Genomic DNA, 18,528 nt, shown 5'->3' on the forward strand with positions numbered 1-18,528 from the left:
TTGAAAGGTGGGATTTCCTCACCTTGCACTGGGGAGCTGCAGCACACTTCCATCAAGATATCCAGTGTCAGGCAGGGAGCTGGGTGTCCTGCAGGGCTCTGAACATCCCAATTCCCCAAGCAGGGTGTTGGAGCCCTGAGTTTTGAGTCAAAATAAAAATCAGTGGGAGCTGCCAAGTTTAGAGGTGGGAGTCTTGGTTTTGGGTCAAAACTGCTGTGGCTTTTTTCCCCCCTCCTTGTTTCAATCCCAAGCACAGCCCTGCCAGAAACTCAGCTCAGCTTCCCCAGCAGAATTAGGGATGTATTTATGTTTCAGGGTTTGTCAGGAAACCTGAAACCAGGTGAGTTTGGCTGGGACAGGGCTGTGAGGGGGAGCAGGACAGGGATGTGCCTAAGGGAGGGCACAAGCAGGGCTTATTTTTGTAGACATTTCATAGCAACAGGGCTAAAATAGAGTTGTTGCTCTGCCTTCTCCATTGCTCTGAAAGGAGACCCTTTTCTGCAGAGCCCCTGTGGTGGCAGGATGGGGATCTGGGTTGGCCCATCACAGGCTCTTCAAGCTGCAGGAGAAGTTTGTGGCAGCTCTTTAGTTTTAACCATTGATTCTGAAATAATGGGCTCATGAATAGGAGATTTAACTTCACCCTGCCCTGCACAGCACAGCATTGTGCTTTTCCAGCCCCTCAGTTATGTTGGTGTAGCTTGATGCACTTTTACATCAACTCTGTGTCTGCAAGTAGAATACACTGATGTATTTTTACAATCCATTTTCTATCCAGAGTCATCCACATTGCCCTTAAGATTTGAATTCCCTTGGTGAGATGTAGCTTTTGCATGTGATTAAAGACCCAATAATGTTTTGGACCATTTTAATGGTGTTTTGGTAGCAATTCTTGCACTTAATCTCAGATTAATACAGATGTCCATGTCTGAGATGGTTTTTTTAGATATTTAACTGCAACCAACAGGGGGAAAGAGCCAGCTGAAGGGCACAATTCATCCCTCTACAGAACAGGGCTGAAGCAGAGCAGATAAGTTGTGCCCTGCTGGGGAATGGGTGGGAGAGTCTGGCCGTGGATTTGGGATGCTGTGATTTATCCTTGGATCAGCTGAGCCAGCAGAGAGGATTTGGGTGGTTGTGAGGTTTGAAACAAAATTTAAAAATTGCTCTTTTTAAAAGAGGGAACTGTAGGATGTTGGCCACTGTTGGACAAGCAGCAAAGTCCTCTGTGATTTCCACCAGCACCATCTTCATGGCATGATGTCATGGGCAGAAAATAGCTGCTGTTGTTAGCAGAGCAAAAGTTGAATTTCTTGTCATCTGCCACCCCTTGCAGCCCTCCCTCCCTGCAGGAACCTGTGAGCACACCCCCAGCCCCTTCCTGATTGTTTTTCCAGCCCCATTACACAACCCAGGTTTGTTTGGATTTGCAAATTGGTCCCAAGCAGTGTCAATAGCTGGAGATACACACAGAGGGGAAGGGACTTTATTTGGGTTTTAGGGCCTTGGGAGTGAATGGTGCCAAAATAAATAGGGAGTTTTATCCTGGGTTGTGTTAAGCAAACAGCCCTGGGAGCTCCTGGGGAGAGGTTCAGTGAGAGCAGCAGGGATGGAACCATCAGGGATCCCAGGGACTCAGGAGTGTCCCCTTGAGCCTGGCCTGTTGTTTTTATTCCTTAATGATGGATTTACAAGGAAATAAGGACATCAGGGTCAGCAGCAGCACGCTGGGTGACTGAGCCCAGTTATCTTCTGCCTTTGGAAACCACATTTTGTTTATCCAGCTCTGTTTTAGGAGAAATTCAGATTTTTGTTCCTCTGCTACCACTGCATTGTCCTGCACAAAAACCTCCCCAGCATTTCCACTCTTACTGACTCGTGGCAGGTTTATCCCCATTTTTCTCTGCAGTTCCTCAAAGCTTTGTGGCAGAGCTGGAGAGTGTTCAATTTGAACACCCAGGCTAATTTCTGTTGATTTTCAGCTGTCTGAATGCAACCACAATGAAGTCAGTGGAGTTATTTTGAATTTCTGGTCAACCTGGCTCTGCCCATGTGCAGCATGGAAGGATTTATTTATTAAAAAAAAAAGAAAAAAGAGGAAAATATGATGGGGGTTGGAGAATAAATGGGGGGTGGAAAATGATTCTCAGGCTCCCCTGTTCTTCCTGATTTTTTCTCATCCTGCAAGAACTTTCCCTTTGGAAAACAGGTTGCCTCGAGTGGCCCTGGTGGCTTGCTGAGGCCACTGGGTTATGACAATAAATAAAGCCAACAGCACTTCTAGAAATGTGAGGAATGTGAAAATGTTTAAATGATTTAGTACCAGAAAACTTTATTTAAACATTTAATCGAGCCACACGCTTTCATCTTTAAAACATCAGTGCTTGAACTCCCATCCAAGTTTTTTTTTCCAGACTTTCTATGTCCTTCATCATATACAACAGCAAAGCTGTGCTTTGCAAAGGGAATAAACTTCCAGTTCCCTGCTTCCATTTGTTGTTGTTGCCTCAAACACACCTAAATTACAGTAGAGAAGCTGTTTTGGGGAAAAATTCTTGAACATGTTATTTCCAGTGTTAAATAATTCTCATTTATTTGGAGAATTGGAGCTGGTGAGGGCTGTGTGATAAAGGTGCAGGGTTTCCTTATGGATGTGTCAGTCAGCACATGGGGGTTTTTCCCAGTGCTAGGGAATATTCATCTCCCCAAAAACCAGGGGAGAGGCTGGCAGGGGTGGGTGGCACTGGTTTGGTGAGGGATGCAGGAGTGGGCACTGATGAGCTGGGCTCAGCTTCAAACCTTCCACAGGCATTGGGAAAAAAACAAAAAAAACTCACATTTCATTCTTAAAACGAGCGTTAGCGGATTGTTTTGGAATTACATAATTTTTTGAGTGTAAGAGCTGTGCTTTGAAGAGGAAAAAAGCTCAGGGCTCCCTGCACAGAGCACCCAGCAGCCATCAATAGGTGATTGTTTTGCAGAGCTGCAATGACTCAGTGCACGTAACCACTGCTGCCTTTTGGGGTGAGCCCAGGGGATCAGCTCAGCAATGATTTTCCTGAGATTGTGACCTCAGGGCCCCTTGGGTGCAGCATTAGCATTGGAAATGTCCCTGTTTGTGTGCAGCCAGGGCCTGCCCTGCTCTGCTGGGGAGATTTATGCTTCCTAAGTACATTGTAAAAGTTTTATAAAGTAGCTTAAATATTTACACAATAAGCATTTAAGGAAACTGTTATGCCTCTAAAGGAGCTGCTGATCCTTTGGGTCCATCAGACCATGGACATGAGGGTTTTTTAACTGTCTGACCTCCAGGAATTGCTCTTTTTTTTCCACCTAACTGGTATTAAGCAGGCAAACAAATGGAAACTCATACACAGGAACCTATAAATAATGTTAATGACCTGGCTTGTATCCTCAAAAGCCAGGAAATTTAGGAGCATTCCAGTGAGCTGGCCCTTTGCTCACTGAAGGGTGGAAAGCCTAGCTGGGAGGATTCCTCCCCAAAATCCCACTTATCTCCCTGCCCTCTGGCAGTGGAAGCCACTCCCTGTGTCCTGTCTCTCCATCCTTGTCCCAGTCCCTCTCCAGTTCTCCTGGAAGGGGCTCTGAGGATTCCCTGGATCTTTCCCTTCTCCAGGTGAGCATTCCCAGCTCCCTCAGCTCTTGGAGCATCTCTGTGGTCTCCTCTGGAGCTGCTCCAGCAGCTCCACATCCTTCTTTGCCTTGCACTTCCCCCAGCACAACCACCTTTCTCCTTCTCCCAAATTTCCTTTTGCAAGGCTCCAGCCATGCTGCATCTCCAGGGAGCTACAAGCAGCTTTCATTTCTTGCTTCATCCAGCACCAGGCTGTGAAATTGCCCTCTCAGGAGCTGCTCCATCCCACTGTAAGAGTGGAATTCTAGCCTGGCTTGGGTGGGAAGGGACCTGTGAGGATCACCAGGTCCATCCCCCCTGGATGTGTTAATGAATGGGAGGGTCTGGGTCTGATCAAGAGCATCCCAGAGCTTTGGGATGAGCATTGCCCTGCTTGAGGCCAGCAGGGAATGGGGATGGCAGAGGGGGTTGCTGATCTCCCTGCCCAGCAGCACCCAGCTCCTTTTCCTTGTTCTCCCTGAGCTCTGGGGTTGGGTTTTTCCTCCGGCTCGCACGGCGAGCGGATGTTTAGATCCGAAAGGAAATGGGATTGCTGTTTGCTGGGCTCCTCCTGGAGCAAACAGCCCTTCAAAATAACTCCACTGGCCTAAGTGCCAGGAAAAACAGCCAAGCCAAAACCTTGTAAGCAAATAATTGGCCTTTTTTTTTTTTTTTTTTTTGTGAGAGGGCTCCTCTTCAGCTCCAAGTTTGCAGATCAGAGCTGCTCTTTTCACGTTTTGTTTTGAGGTTTTGCAATTCTTCTCAAAGCAAACAAATCCAGCATATGCCAGATGGGGAGGGGGGGGGTTTTACTGATCCCAGAGTGCTGCTGCTTCCAGGTGGGAAATTATTGGAGTTTGGAGCTCAGATCTGCTGGGTGTTGTCCCCAGCACGGTGCCCTGGGGTGTCCTGTCCCTGTCCCTGTCCCAGGGATGGCTCCTGCAGCGCCCTTGGCCAGGGCTGTGGGAAGAGCTCAGCTTCCCCACGCAGCCCAGCCCAGCCTGCCTGAGTCACCCCAGGCAGGGAAAGCTCTCAGCAGGTTGGGAAAAGCAGCTGGAAACTCCCTGGCTGCCCCAGGGCTGAGCTTTGCCCCAAAGCTGCACCTTCCACTTGGGGAAATGGGAGCACCCCAAAACACAGGGGAGCCCAGGAGAGCCCCCCAGGCACATCCTGAGCATTCAGGGGTTCCTTTGGGGTGCACAAACCCAAATCCTGCCACTCTCACAGAGTGTTTAAAACACACCAAGAGCTGAAGTGTCCCAGGCTGAGCTGTTCCTCCATCCCCAGATTTCAGCTGCCAGGAAAAGGGGTGGAACAGGGGCTGCACCTCACTGGGGTGTCCCTGAGCCCTCTTGGCTCTGAGGGATTTATTTGCACCCTCACCCATCACCCAGCAGCATCCTGGGGTGGAAAATGCTGAGTTTTTCAAGGCTGGGGGATCTGACACAGAGGATGCAGAGGTGGGAGCTTGTCCTGCTCCCTCTGCATCTCCCTATGGAAAAACTGCAGGCACTGAGGAGAGGTGCAAGGGAAACAGGTATTTTTTTTAAACTTTATTTTATTTTTTTCCTTTGGAAATGCAGCCTCTCACAGCCATGCTGTCACAGTTAAAATAAGGTTTAAATTACAGGGCTGGCTGTGGCTTTTTCCCTTTCTTTCAGAATTTTTGCCAACTTGCAATTTACTTAATGAAATCCTGCTATTTCGTTTAAGGGGGATATTTTTTGCAGATGTTGATTTAACCCAGCTTTATAAAATATGTGAACTGTGCAGTTTCTTTCCTATTTTTAACAATTTAAATATTCTAGTGCAGAACTTGACAGAGTTTACAACACCAATATCTGTTTGTACCACTCAATAGTGGGGTTGAACGATGAGGTTTCCACATCATCCACAGCCCCATCAGAAGCTGTGTGAAATGCTGAAAAAATAGGCAAAAATTACCCAGATTGGGAATTTGTGTTGCTCATTGGATCTTTGTGAATGCATTTCTGGAAATGGGTTTTACCCCCAGTTATTCTTCAGGGTTTTTGCAGGGGGATTCTCTGCATCCATGTGGATTCTGTATATGTGTGAGGAAAAATAATGGGTCTGGTTTAGGCTGGTGACAAGCTGCCTTTTTAATGTGTAATGCCTGGTGTTTCCCCCAGTATTCCTTACTTTATTTTTTAGAATGGATTTCCCTGGAGGAGGGAGGGGAGGAATCTGGTATTTTTCCTGCAGTGCTGAGTGGAGGGAGTGCAGTGTTGAACTCATTATCCCCAAGGATTCCTTCACGTGCTCCCTTAATCTCCCTGGCCTTGATGTAGAACCCAACCTGCTTCCCTTCCTCTCCTTCCCATTTGCCTCTCCATGGGAAGGTCATTTATTTCATTTGTTTCATTTATTTGGTGCCTCTTTTGCACTTTTTGGAGTTCAGCCTTTGCTTTCCAGCCCCACAACAGCTCGTGGAGGAGTTGCAGCCACAAACTCTGCATAGACCAACCCTGACAAGGATATTCTTGAAAATTCAGCTCCCACAAAAGATGAAGAAATCCTGGGAAGGTGGGGGAGTTTTTAATCCAAGCAGTTCCACTGGCTGTGTCCATGCCATGGCTCACAGCATGGAGGGACAGAGGGCAGGCATGGGTGGGATATTGGGGAGAAATTCTTCCCTGTGAGGTGGGGAGGCCCTGGCACAGATTTCCCTGTGGCTGTTCCATCCCTGGGAGTGTCCAGGGCCAAGCTGGACAGGGCTTGGAGCAGCCTGGGATGGTGGAAGGATGAGCTTAAAGGTCCCTTCCAGCCCAAACCATTCTGTGATAACTCATTAATCCTTTTTTCTGGAATATCCCAAGCCAAGCTGGAGTTGTCTGGGATTCATATTAGTGCAGCAGGACAGGATGTATTCCATGGAGTTCTCTGTGTATTTTGGCATTTTTCTATTTCCCCCCCCATCTTTTTTTTTTTTTTTTTTTTTTTTTTTTTTTTTAAAGAAGCTGTGGTTTGTAGAAATGAAAACAAGTCCTTCTTGGCCAGGGAGGGTAATTGGTGTGAGTCACCTCCAGTCTCCATGAGCAAGTACAGCAAGAGGAATTTGGTCATCTGGGAGGTGACACTGAAACTTGGGGACTTGCAGAGGCCACACATTTCTGTGCTGCACTGATGCTCTTCAGTGCTGTGGGTTTCCTGCAAATACATTGATTTTCATCCCCCACCCCTGCTTCACACCAATTTTCTTGCTGTTTCTCTGCACTTTAATAGGTTTTACAGCACCATTCCAGGCAGTAGAGGAGTGTGACAGTTGGAATCAGTGATTTTAGAGTTACAGCTGTAGCAATCCTGCAATGTTTGATCTTCAGGAATGATTTGTCCCAGGTTAGCAGAAATGGGTGCTCTGTGCATCCACTTCTCTGAGCTGCTGATTTGTGGGTTTTCTAGAAGAGGGGCACACAAATAGCACACAAATAGCACACAAATGGCACACAAATGGCACCAGGGCTGTTTTCCATGCTCAGATCCTCCTGCCTGGCAGGAGATCCAGCACAGCATCCTCACTGCTGCCACTGTGGATGTGAGGATGGACCAGCCCTGGGGCTTCCATCCCGAGTTGCTGAAGTCATTGTTTAGTCTTTGCCTGAAGTGGGAGTAAGAGCCCGTGGATGCCACCAGCAGTGAGTGGAGCTGCCTGCTTGGGATGTTTACACACCACCACACACAGCAGCCATTGGAAAATCTGGTGTGTGTGGGTGCCCTGGGGATGCTGGAGGAGGGCAGGAGCCATCCCTCTGCTCCCTTCCACCTTTTCCTGGTGGGATTCCTGCAGCAGACCCTTCCCAGGGCTGCTCACCCCAATCCCATCCTGACACTTCAATCCCTCTCCCCGTGCAGGTTCAGCCTTTCAGCATGACCAGCACACCAGAGGGATTTGTTTCCTTGCAGAGGCCAGGCTGGCACCCCAAATCCTTTAATTCCCTGTAAAATTCCAGCAAATCTGCCACGAGCAAGGACTTGGAGGAGCTGTGACACCAGTGCAGCCCCTAGTTAGAGGTGCTGCTCAGACAGAGAGGCTCAGGAGAGATTTATCAGCAGCAGGATCTTGGCTTCTGGCCAGGAGAACAAAGCCTGGATTCCCATTCCTCTCACAGCCCCTGTCTGCCTCCCATATATGTGAGGGCACTGGTACCCTGCTGGAAAAAAGATCCTTTTTTTGGGGGTGGCTAGGGAGGAATTATCAGATGCCAGCTGGATTTGGAGAGAGGGGTGGGTTGGAACACAGCTGGTCTGGAATGAACCCTCTGGCACAGGGTTGGGGTGAAAGACAGAATTCCCAAAGTGAGGTTTTGTGTCTGGCCAGCACTGGACTCCACACCCAGCCAGCCAAGGAGGAGCAGAGCAGCTCATTCCAGGTTGTATGGAGAAAAATTCCCAGGTTGTAGGGAGAAAAATTCCCAGGTTGTATGGAGAAAAATTCCCAGGTTGTATGGAGAACAATTCCCAGGCTGTATGGAGAAAAATTTTCCAGGTTGTAGGAAGAAAAAATTTCCAGATTTTAGGGAGAAAAAAATCCCAGGTTGTAGGGAGAAAAATATTTGTAGGGCTGCTGCTTGTGGCCCCCTCAGGAGCCTCCTCTGTCACAGGCTGTTTCCAGGGCAGGGATGGTTCCCTAAAACTGTCTCAGTCCTTGATGCTCACAGTGATGTTGGTGTGGAGCTCAGTCTGCCCTCCAAGGTGCTGCTGTGGCTGTTGAGAAATCAGGGTGGCTTTTTCTGCTGCTCAGTCACCTCTGGAAGCCATCAGCTCGTTCTCAGGTGTAAATCCCACTGAGGTGTGAGAGCAGGGAGAGGCTCTTGCTGCAGAGGGAATGGCTGGGGCTGGAGCACAGTGCAGGCTCTCAGAATCCATCTGATGGTGCTGTTTTGTTTGGTATTGCTTTGGTTTTCCTCCCAGGGAGGCAGCTCCACTCATTCCTGGTTAGGAAACTAAAAAGCTGCAGCAGCCACAGCCTGCTCAGGGTCCTGTGTGTTGTCCAAGCTCCAAAGCCCAAAGTTCCCAATTTCCTGGTGTTTTGGGATGTATCTGAATGAGGCCTCATGATGGGGAAGCTGAGCATTCCTCTCTGGAAATGGCAAATTTGGGTCATTCCTTGGGGGGAGCTGAGCTGTAATTTGGGGTTGGGCTGTGCCAGGAGGTGGTGAAGAGCTGCCTGGCCTTTGCAGAACAGCATTCCTGGTCTGGAGGAGCTCAGTGCCTATGGATCATCCCACAACTGGATATAAAACACAGCCAGTGCTGGGTCAGGGGTCCTGCTGGGGGCACCCTGATGTTCTTACAAGTGTGGAAAACAAGGAGGCTCAGCAGCCTCTCCATGACATCCTCACCAACTCAGCCTCAAAAGCAGCTCCAGCACCTCACTGCCCCCTCCACCCTGGGCCAAACCCCTTCCTTGGGGTTTCATGATTCAGGATTAGTGCTGGGGGGTTGGTTTGGTGCAGCCAAAGCCTCTGACCCATCCCCTGCACCGAGGAGATTCCCAGGCTCAGCTCCAGCGCCCAACGTGCTCTCCCTGAGCAGCACAATGGAGGTGGGAAGGGGTGTTATTCCTGTTTCTCTTCTGAGGGACCTACTAATTAGTTTCTGCTTTTTGAAAGGCTTTGAAGCTCTCAGCCGAAACTTCTCTGGGAATGAAAACTATGATTATTTATATTTATCCCATTTCCCAGCGCCCGGGCCCCGCTGCAGGATCTCCCCGGATCATCCCCCTGCCCCAGGGCATCCTGACAGCACCTACAGCTGCTCTGCCAAGCACAACAGCTTCCAAAAGTGGCTGAGAGCCCAGGAGATGCCATCTGGCCACCCCAGTCCCTGCCCATCCCACTGGGATGTGGTTGGCGTGGCTGGGATTGCAGCCCCCGGATTGATGAAAGGAGCTCTGGACATCACAGAGTGGCTGGAAGGGAATTCTGCCATCTGCTGATTTATGGGGTGATTTCTCCCAGATCCTCAGAGTTTTTCAAGCTCTGAGGGAACAAAAAAGGGATTGCACACATGGTTGGGTGGAGGACCTGAGAATGTGCGAGTTCTCAATGTCAAAGTGGGAAAAAAGGGAGGTTTCCTCCCCGTTTTTATCCCAACTTTCCTCACCCTGCTTGGGAACAAACCTCCTCCCCTATGAGTGGGGCTGGTGCCTTGCCAGAAGAAAAAGCCAATCCCAGGAAGATGTTCATCAAACCTCTGGATTTTACAGAAAATCCAAAGAGTGGGGACCTTCCCTTGGCCAGCCTTTCTTTCCCCTGTGGTTTGGGGCAAAGGGGGGATGCTCATGGAGATGCCAAGCACCACCCCAGGGCTTTGCTGGGTTTGGCTTTATCCAGGGCTGGTTTCCAAGAGGGAAGAAGTCCCAGGCAGGCTGTGGTTGATGACAGGTCTGGTGCTCTCAGAAGTGGCAGCCAGCGTGGGCAGGGATGTTTGAAGCTCTATTTACATTGTTGTTCCCTGGGACGTGCCAGGTGTAACACAGGTACCTGCAGCAGCTGGAAAAGCCATGGATGTGCCTGAAAACTCTGAGGACTCAAAAACCATTTCAAAAATATCACCTAAATCTCTGACAACTTTGGCATATTTAGAAGAGACACATAAAAATGTCAGTGAAAAATATCCGAGATGGGTTTTTTCCAGTTTTCACCCTTGGCTGAAAAGTTATTTCTAAACCAGGAGAGCTGGGGGGGATAAACCATGCTAAAATACCTTAAACTCATGTTCTGGACTGTGGATTTAATGGCCAGGGAGGGTCCATTAGAAGCAAACTCCTTGAAAATAAACTAACTGATGATGACTTCCAAATTTCCGGGCAGAACTAAACATGGCATGTGTTTTGCTTTGAAGGATATAAAAAAAAAAAAATTAGCATGAGCTGATGATTTTGCAGAGTGGTTTCTTTTATGCAGAGAAAATTGTTTTCATCCTCATTCTTGGCATTGGCTCCTTGTCCTGTGTTGCTTTTGTTTCTTGGGCTGCCATGGAAATGTCCCCCTTTCCCCCCAGGCCTCTCCACACACCTCTTGCACCAGCTCTGGTGCTTGTCAGACCCTTTTTTTTTTAACTAATTTAATTAATTAACCCAGAGCAAGTGTTCTTTGGAGTTAATCATCTCCTGGGTTAACAAATTAAATCTGCTGGCAGAGGAGGCAGGGGAGCAGCAGAGCTCTGCTCCAAGGGGAGGGCTGGAAGAGGAGGAGGATGGTGGATATGGTGGTAGGGAGGGCTCTGCTCAGCTCTCTTTCCATGTTTTTTTGGGATAAATGAGCTGAACTGGTGTCCTTGGCTGCCCAACACAAGGATGGTGCCTGGTGAGGGTGGAGAAGTTGGGACCAGACAGATGAATGAGAATATAAAATCACATTCTTGTTTTATAGCTGAGATAGGAGCTGGGCTCAATCCTTACATTCAGTGGTGCAAAGCAGAAATCTGGGAGAGTTTGATGCTCTGCAGCACAGGAAGGTCCAGCTGGTCACTGCTTTTCATGGCCTCTGTGACCCAGGGAGAAGCTTTTCTTGGTGACAGCTGGGACATCAAAGATCCTGTGCTGATGCTGGGCTTGGAGAGAATGTCCAGGAGGAGAAACAGGGCTGCCCATCCTCAGAGCCCATCCTGCCACACCAGCAGCTCCTGGAGAAGCCAAGGAGGAGTTGGGGATGGAGGAATTAGGGATGGGCTGTCCTCAGCAGCATTTCCACATGGAGAAACCCCTGCCCAGCCCCCTGTGCCTGCTCCCTGCTGGGATTGGGATGTTACCCTAAATACACACACTGGGACCACGACAGCCCCTCCCAGTGCCCCCAGTCCCATCCCAGTGGGGATGGGCAGCCAGAGGTGGCTGCTGTGTGTCCCCAGAGGGGCCCCCATGCTGGGACAGCTCTCAGCCCAAGGGGCCATGCTGGGGTGGCAGGGGGGCTCTGGGGGGCACAGTGATGCATTCCAGCTGAAACTTGTAAGGCAGAGGTATTTTAAGTATATTGGCTTAAAGAAAATGGTTGTGAGCTTTGCTGGGGTAGATTGACAATTAATTTCTTTTTCTTTCTTTTTTTTTTTTTTTTTTTTTTTTTTTTTTTTTTTTTTTTTTGCCAGGCCATAAAAATTCCATTTCTGCTGTGGAAAGTTTTAACCCCTTCCTTACCCTGCTCCTTGCTTCCAAGGGTATTAATGGGGGATTATTTTAACTGATGGCTCCCCAGTGAACTGTTAATAGATTTTGGGGAAATGTGTGTGTTCTTTGTGCTGGGCTTTTTATCTGGACCTTGTTCACAATGACCTGTGTGTGGCTGTGACCTTCCTGCTTCCCTGCTCCTGTGTGCTGGGCAGTGTAAATACAGGTCTGTGCTGTGGCAGAGGGGAGGAAAATGACTGAGCATGGGTTGATTAGTCCAAAAGTGGAATAAAACTGAATGGAAAGGTGTTGAGGGAGGATATGGCTGAGCTCCATGGCCAGGGGAGTGTGAGGCTGCCCTGTGACCCAGGAGTACAGGAGGGAGAGATGGAAATGGGGAGTGGGCTCTGTAGTGGGGAGACTTTTGAATGCCCTGCTTCATTTCCAGGTTTCCCAGATGTGCATTTGAGTCCCTGTCACATCTGGAGAGTGCAGTGATTTATTTTTCATGTGCATGGTCTTCCCTGTGGGCACCTCTTAAATGTGTTTTGAGAGGCTCTTCCTTGCAGCCATGTTCTGAGGGGGCCATTTGACCTGCTGAGAGGAGGTTTTGGTGGCTTTGGAAAAGCCAAGGAGTGAATCAGAGCTGTTTATTTCATGTATTTCATGATCTGCCCATGTTTTCCATCCTGCTTTTAACTGCAGCATCAAGCAGTGGGACTGTGCAGCGTTTTGTTTTGGAAAAAAAGCATCTTTCTTTTCTCTTTTAAAGCACTCCTTTGAACTTTACTGGCAGAAAACGCTGTCAAATCACAAATAGTCTCAAACCTCAAGTTATTTTCTTTACCTCCACACTCTGCAGGGAGTGACAGCAGCAGTGCTGCTAACACCAGGAGGATTTACAGTGTTTGCTCTCTGCATTTATTCCCAGCCCCAGATTCCTTTTGCCTGAGCCACGTTGGAGCCTTTTCCCTTTAAATTCTGGCTTCCATTCTCCTATCTCATTCCTTTATCTCTAATTGTTTGAATTCACTTTGGGATGTTCTGTGAGGCATTGGTGGAGGAAGGAGTAAACACAGGGCAGAGTTTCAGCCCCTGCATCTGATGGATGGAGGTGCTTTGATGGAGGAGATAGTCCTGACGCCAGCCCCTCTGGAGCTGCTACAAGTTGTAGCTGCCTACAATGATAGTTGTTAAAAACCCATCCTGTACCACTGCAGGACTCAAATATTTTCCTTTCTTCAAAAAGAACGTTAACAAGCTCGCCTCTGTTCCAGCAGAAGTGGGAGGGGGGGAGAAAAAAACAGAACAAAAAGTGGATTTTCTTGTCTGTGCATAAAGGGCAGCGTGGAAAAAAAAGAGGAGGGAAAAGAGGAATATTTATTTAAAAGGCAGAGGAGGAGGTGGTGGTGTGCTGGCCGCCCCTGCTCTCTGCAGAGTGGTAGTGGCTAATAGCTGGAGGCAAACTAATACTTGGCAGGGGATGAGACACAGCACAGGCCCCCCTGATTTGGGGGCTTGCTGAAGTGCTTGTTTTATGTCAGGGCTGTGGGATGAGTTCATCTTTGCAGGAATTGGTTGAGTGCAGTGGGAGATAAAAGGAGGGAGAGGGACCCTGTGACAGCTTCCTGCAGGCTCAGATGAGCCTTGAACTGCCCCTGTCCAGGGCTTCATTTCCCTGAGGGTGGGTTTGGTTGTTTTTTTTTTTTTTAATTTTAAAGATTTTCCTCTTCCCTGGCCAGAAGAAGTGGGTTGAAAGAAAACGTCTCACTTCTTGAGGAGTAGTTACCTAAAACTCACATCCTCACCTGTTTGAAGGAGCACAGGACATGTCAGGGGTTCTGTGAGCTGGCACTGCCAGGATGACAGAGGTGAGCAGCACATTGGCAGGGGAATGCATTCATGGATGGATGGAGTGAAGTTCCTGCCATAAATTGCATGGAAGTGTTTTTCATAAATCTATTTTCATGTGAAAAACCCTTCTCCTGTTTTCATGGATGATTTTGGTTAGATATTTCCCAGTTCCTGGAAAGCAGAGATGGCACCAGGGCTGTTGGCACTTCCAACAAAATGTTTTTGTAGAATAGGCACTGTTTTCCTCCAGCTTTACTTTACCCCCTTGTATATTAATTTGCAATAAACCATGAGAAACTCCTATATAAATGTTTATTGCTGACTGTTCCCCTGATTAATGAAGCTGCTGGGGACACTGGAAGTTTGAAGTTGTCCCATCTTTAATCTGTAAGGGAAATGCAGGGGCTGAGCAGTAGTTTCTCAAAAATGTAATAACAAAACCAACATAGCTAATGGGCATGGAGGGCTTTGAGGAGGTTGGGAGGTTAAACAGATGCAGAGCTCAGTAATTGCTACCAGCCTCCAGCTCCAGCACATGAAAGGCCCTGAGCTGGTGTGCAGCCCCCAGATCACTGGAATGGGACAAGAGCAGAGCTCAGAGTTTGGGGAGAGCTTTGGAAAGGCTTTGTGAGCATCTGTAGGATGTCCCAGGGGAAAATGGCTGTGGAGACTGGATGATGGAGGGGTCTCTGAGCACCCTGGTTCAGTGGAAGTTGTCCCTGGTGATGGCAGGGGGATGGACTGAGATGGTGTCCCCAAAAATGTGACCTGTGATGGGTGAAGGGGAAGAGACAGATGTGGTTCCCCCAAAAATGTGCTCAAATGTTGCTGCTTGAGGCTGATTAGCACTGCCCACAGCAAAGAACATCCTTCTCCCTCCCTCCCTGCCCTGCCACCCCTCCCCCCTGGCCCTCCCCTGAAATTTGTAGAGTTACAACTCCAGTTAAACTCCAACAAAGCCGCTTAATTCAAAGCTGGTTAATGGGGAGGGGAGCCCGCTGCCCTCCGGGGTAATTTGAGCCTGAAAAGAAGCAGGGCTGGAGGGGCTGGGCCTGAAATCCAGTGCTAAATGGGGGCTCTGGAGCAAAATAATGGCATCAGCCCTTGGGTGAGTTAATGGGATGTGATGGCACAGAGGCAGCGGGGTCAGTGGGGCGCGGGCACGTGAGGGGCTGTCAGGGAGCTGAGTGCTCCCTGCCTGCAAACCCCACAGTGTGGCAGGAGCAGGAATGATGTTCAGCAAGTGGTTAATTCGCCCTCTTTGGGGCTCCTTCTTTTCCTGTCTTCCTTCTGGAGACATCATAAATTCTGGAGGCATCATAGATTAAACAGATTTCTGGCAGCCTGCGTCCCTGCCGTCTTCCCTGAGTGTAATTCCTAGAAAGATGAGACGTTTCTCATTGTCTGGAGAGAGTTCCAATGGGTTTTTTAGAAGGACATGTATAGTTCATAGCAGCTACTCCCCCTTGGCATGAAACACTTCCTCAGATTTCATGTTCCCCGTGGGAACATCAGCGTGGCTGTCAGAGAATGTTACACAGAGGAGACACCCGGGTCACTCATCCAGGCATGTCCCCAGGCTCGGCACAAACTGGGCTTGGGAAGTGGAGCTGCAGGAGCACAGGGTGCTGGAGAGGTGGGAGCAGTGCAAATCCCCTGAGAAAACAGGGATCCAGCTGCTGGGTGCAGGGTTGGACATTAATTGGAGAGAGAGAGATGAGCTGAGCTCATGGGCATCCTGTGGGGTCCCCAGCCTGGGCTTGAGCTGCCAGTCTTGGTGGCATTTGACATAATTAAGACAGGATTTGGGTTGAACACAAGCTTTGGGTTGAAATGGACTTTGGGTTGAGCACAAATTTTGGGTTAAATAACTTTTGAGGTGAACACAAATTTTGGGCTAAATACAAGTTGGGGTTGAACACAAATATGGGGTTGAACATGAAGTTTGTGTTGAACACAAGTTATGGTTACAGGTTTTGGATTGAGCACGAACTTTACAAGTTTGGCTTGAACATGGAGTTTGTGTTAAGCACAAGTTGTGCTGAACATGAACTTTGGGTTAAATTCCAGTTTTGGCTTGAACACAGTTTTTGAGTGCGAAATTTGTGTTGAACACAAGTTTTGGTTTGAACACTGATTTTGGGAAGAGCATGGAGTTTGTGTTGAACACAAGTTTTGGATTGAGCACCATCTTTGGGTTGAACATGAAATTTATGTTGAACACAAGGGTTGGGTTGAACACCAGTTTTGGGTTGAACATAGAGTTTGTGATGAACACGAGGGTTGGGTTGAACACCAGCTTTGGGTTGAACATGAGGGTTGGGTTGAACAGTGATTTTGGGTTGAGCACGAGGGTAGGGTTGAACAGTGATTTTGGGTTGAACACGGAGTTTGCATTGAACACGAAGGTTGGGTTGAACAGTGATTTTGTGTTGAACACGAGGGTTGGGTTGAACAGTGATTTTGTGTTGAACACAAGGGTTGGGTTGAACACCAGGTTTGTGTTGAACACGAGGGTTGGGTTGAACAGTGATTTTGTGTTGAGCACGAGGGTTGGGTTGAACAGTGATTTTGGGTTGAACATGGAGTTTGCATTGAACACGAAGGTTGGGTTGAACAGTGATTTTGTGTTGAACACGAGGGTTGGGTTGAACACCAGGTTTGTGTTGAACACGAGGGTAGGGTTGAACAGTGATTTTGTGTTGAACACGAGGGTTGGGTTGAACACCAGGTTTGTGTTGAGCACGAGGGTTGGGTTGAACAGTGATTTTGGGTTGAGCACGAGGGTTGGGTTGAACACCAGGTTTGTGTTGAACACAAGGGTTGGGTTGAACAGTGATTTTGTGTTGAGCACGAGGGTTGGGTTGAACAGTGATTTTGGGTTGAGCACGAGGGTTGGGTTGAACACCAGGTTTGTATTGAACACAAGGGTTGGGTTGAACAGTGATTTTGGGTTGAACATGGAGTTTGCATTGAACACAAGGGTTGGATTGAACAGTGATTTTGTGTTGAACACAAGGGTTGGGTTGAACAGTGATTTTGTGTTGAACACAAGGGTTGGGTTGAACACCAGGTTTGCATTGAACACGAGGGTAGGGTTGAACACCAGGTTTGTGTTGAACACAAGGGTTGGGTTGAACAGTGATTTTGTGTTGAACACAAGGGTTGGGTTGAACAGTGATTTTGGGTTGAACATGGAGTTTGCATTGAACACAAGGGTTGGATTGAACAGTGATTTTGTGTTGAACACGAGGGTTGGGTTGAACAGCGATTTTGTGTTGAACACAAGGGTAGGGTTGAACACAAACCCAAGCTCTCACCACGCACAGCCCGTGGGTGGCAGGAGCTGTTCCCAGGCTCCATCCCTGCCGTTTCCCAGCTGGTGCCAGCTCTCCTGACCCTGTCTCTCCCCGCAGACGCCAGCACGTCGCCCGACGCCGTGAAGAGGAGCCATTGGTGCAACGTGGCCTACTGGGAGCACCGGACGCGCGTGGGCCGCCTGTACACAGTGTACGAACAATCCGTCAGTATCTTCTACGACCTACCTCAAGGAAACGGCTTCTGCCTGGGACAGCTCAACCTGGACAACAGGAGCGAGACTGTGAGAAGGACTCGGAGTAAAATCGGCTACGGGATTTTGCTGAGCAAGGAGCCGGACGGGGTGTGGGCCTACAACCGCAGCGAGCACCCCATCTTTGTCAACTCGCCCACGCTGGACGTGCCCAGCTGCAGGACGCTGATCGTGCGCAAGGTGATGCCGGGTTACTCCATCAAGGTGTTCGACTACGACAAGTCCTGCCTGCTGCAGCACACGGCCGAGCTGGATTATGCAGACGGGCCCTACGACCCCAACAGTGTCAGGATCAGCTTTGCCAAAGGTTGGGGGCCTTGTTATTCCAGACAGTTCATCACCTCGTGTCCGTGTTGGCTGGAGATTCTGCTCAGTAACAACCGGTGATGAAAAAAAAGACGACCGGGAAAAGGCGCGCGGAAAAAAAAATTTTTAAAAAAAGAGAAAAGGCAAAAAAAAAAAAAAAAAAAAAAAGGCAAGGACTTATCCCAAATATCATCTACCTAGATTTAATATAAAGTTTTATATATTATATGAAAATATATATTATACTTGTAATTATGGAGTCATTTTTACAATGTAATTATTTATGTATGGTGCAATGTGTATATGGACAAAAAACAGAAAATGCACTTTGGCTTATATAATTCTTTCAATACAGATTTTTAAAAAAAAAAAGAAAAAAAAAACAAAAATTATACAGCAAAAATAGGAGAAAGCCCTAATTTTGATGTATGGTTTTTTGAAATATTATTAATACCCAGACAAAAAGCTAATACCAGTCACTCATTGATAATAAAGTATTCGCATTACGGGGGGGGATTTGTCTTTTTTCTTCCCCCCCCGAGCTGAAGTTGGCAGCAGTCAGGGGAGTTCCAGGGGGCAGCTGCTGTCTCCCATCTCAGCCAGGACCCTGGAAAATCAGTGAATGGGCTGGAAGGCTGCAGCTGGCTCCAGGAGGAGGGAGAGTGAGGCTGCTTGGAGAGCCAGGGAGCACTGGGAGGAGGTGAGAGGAACATCTGCAGCTCCTCTCACCCAGGGCTGTCTGACCTCCCTGATAACTCAGAGCAGGGTGAGGACCAGGGTGCACATTAATTGTGCAGATTAATCTTCATCAGTGCTAATCAGTGGAGAAAAGCAGAATATCCCCAGCCACAAAGCTGCCCAGCAGGACCAGTTTGGATTTTCAGCCTTACCCAGGGGTTGTCTGTGAGTCCTGCACGTCCTGGATGTGTTTGATGGTTGAGAAACAAATGGAGGTTTTGGACAACTCCTGGTTGGGTGGATTCTCCACTGGAGCATGGCCTGGATTTTGGGAATGCCTCCAGTGCCTCAGAGGAGCCA

General features: G+C 48.5%; 1 protein-coding gene across 1 annotated transcript in view; it reads left to right on the top strand.

Annotated features, from left to right (window-relative positions):
- Positions 1-17,589, top strand: part of SMAD6 (SMAD family member 6) — a 36,833-nt gene extending 19,244 nt beyond the window's left edge. The window contains exon 4 of the mRNA XM_079317744.1: positions 17,030-17,589. Coding sequence (XP_079173870.1) covers positions 17,030-17,571 — 542 coding nt within the window. The 3' untranslated portion in view covers positions 17,572-17,589. The remainder of the gene's footprint in view (positions 1-17,029) is intronic.
- Positions 17,590-18,528: the final 939 nt, after the last annotated feature.

The sequence above is a fragment of the Erithacus rubecula genome, assembly GCF_903797595.1.
Source record: "Erithacus rubecula genome assembly, chromosome: 14".
Classification (NCBI taxonomy): domain Eukaryota; kingdom Metazoa; phylum Chordata; class Aves; order Passeriformes; family Muscicapidae; genus Erithacus; species Erithacus rubecula.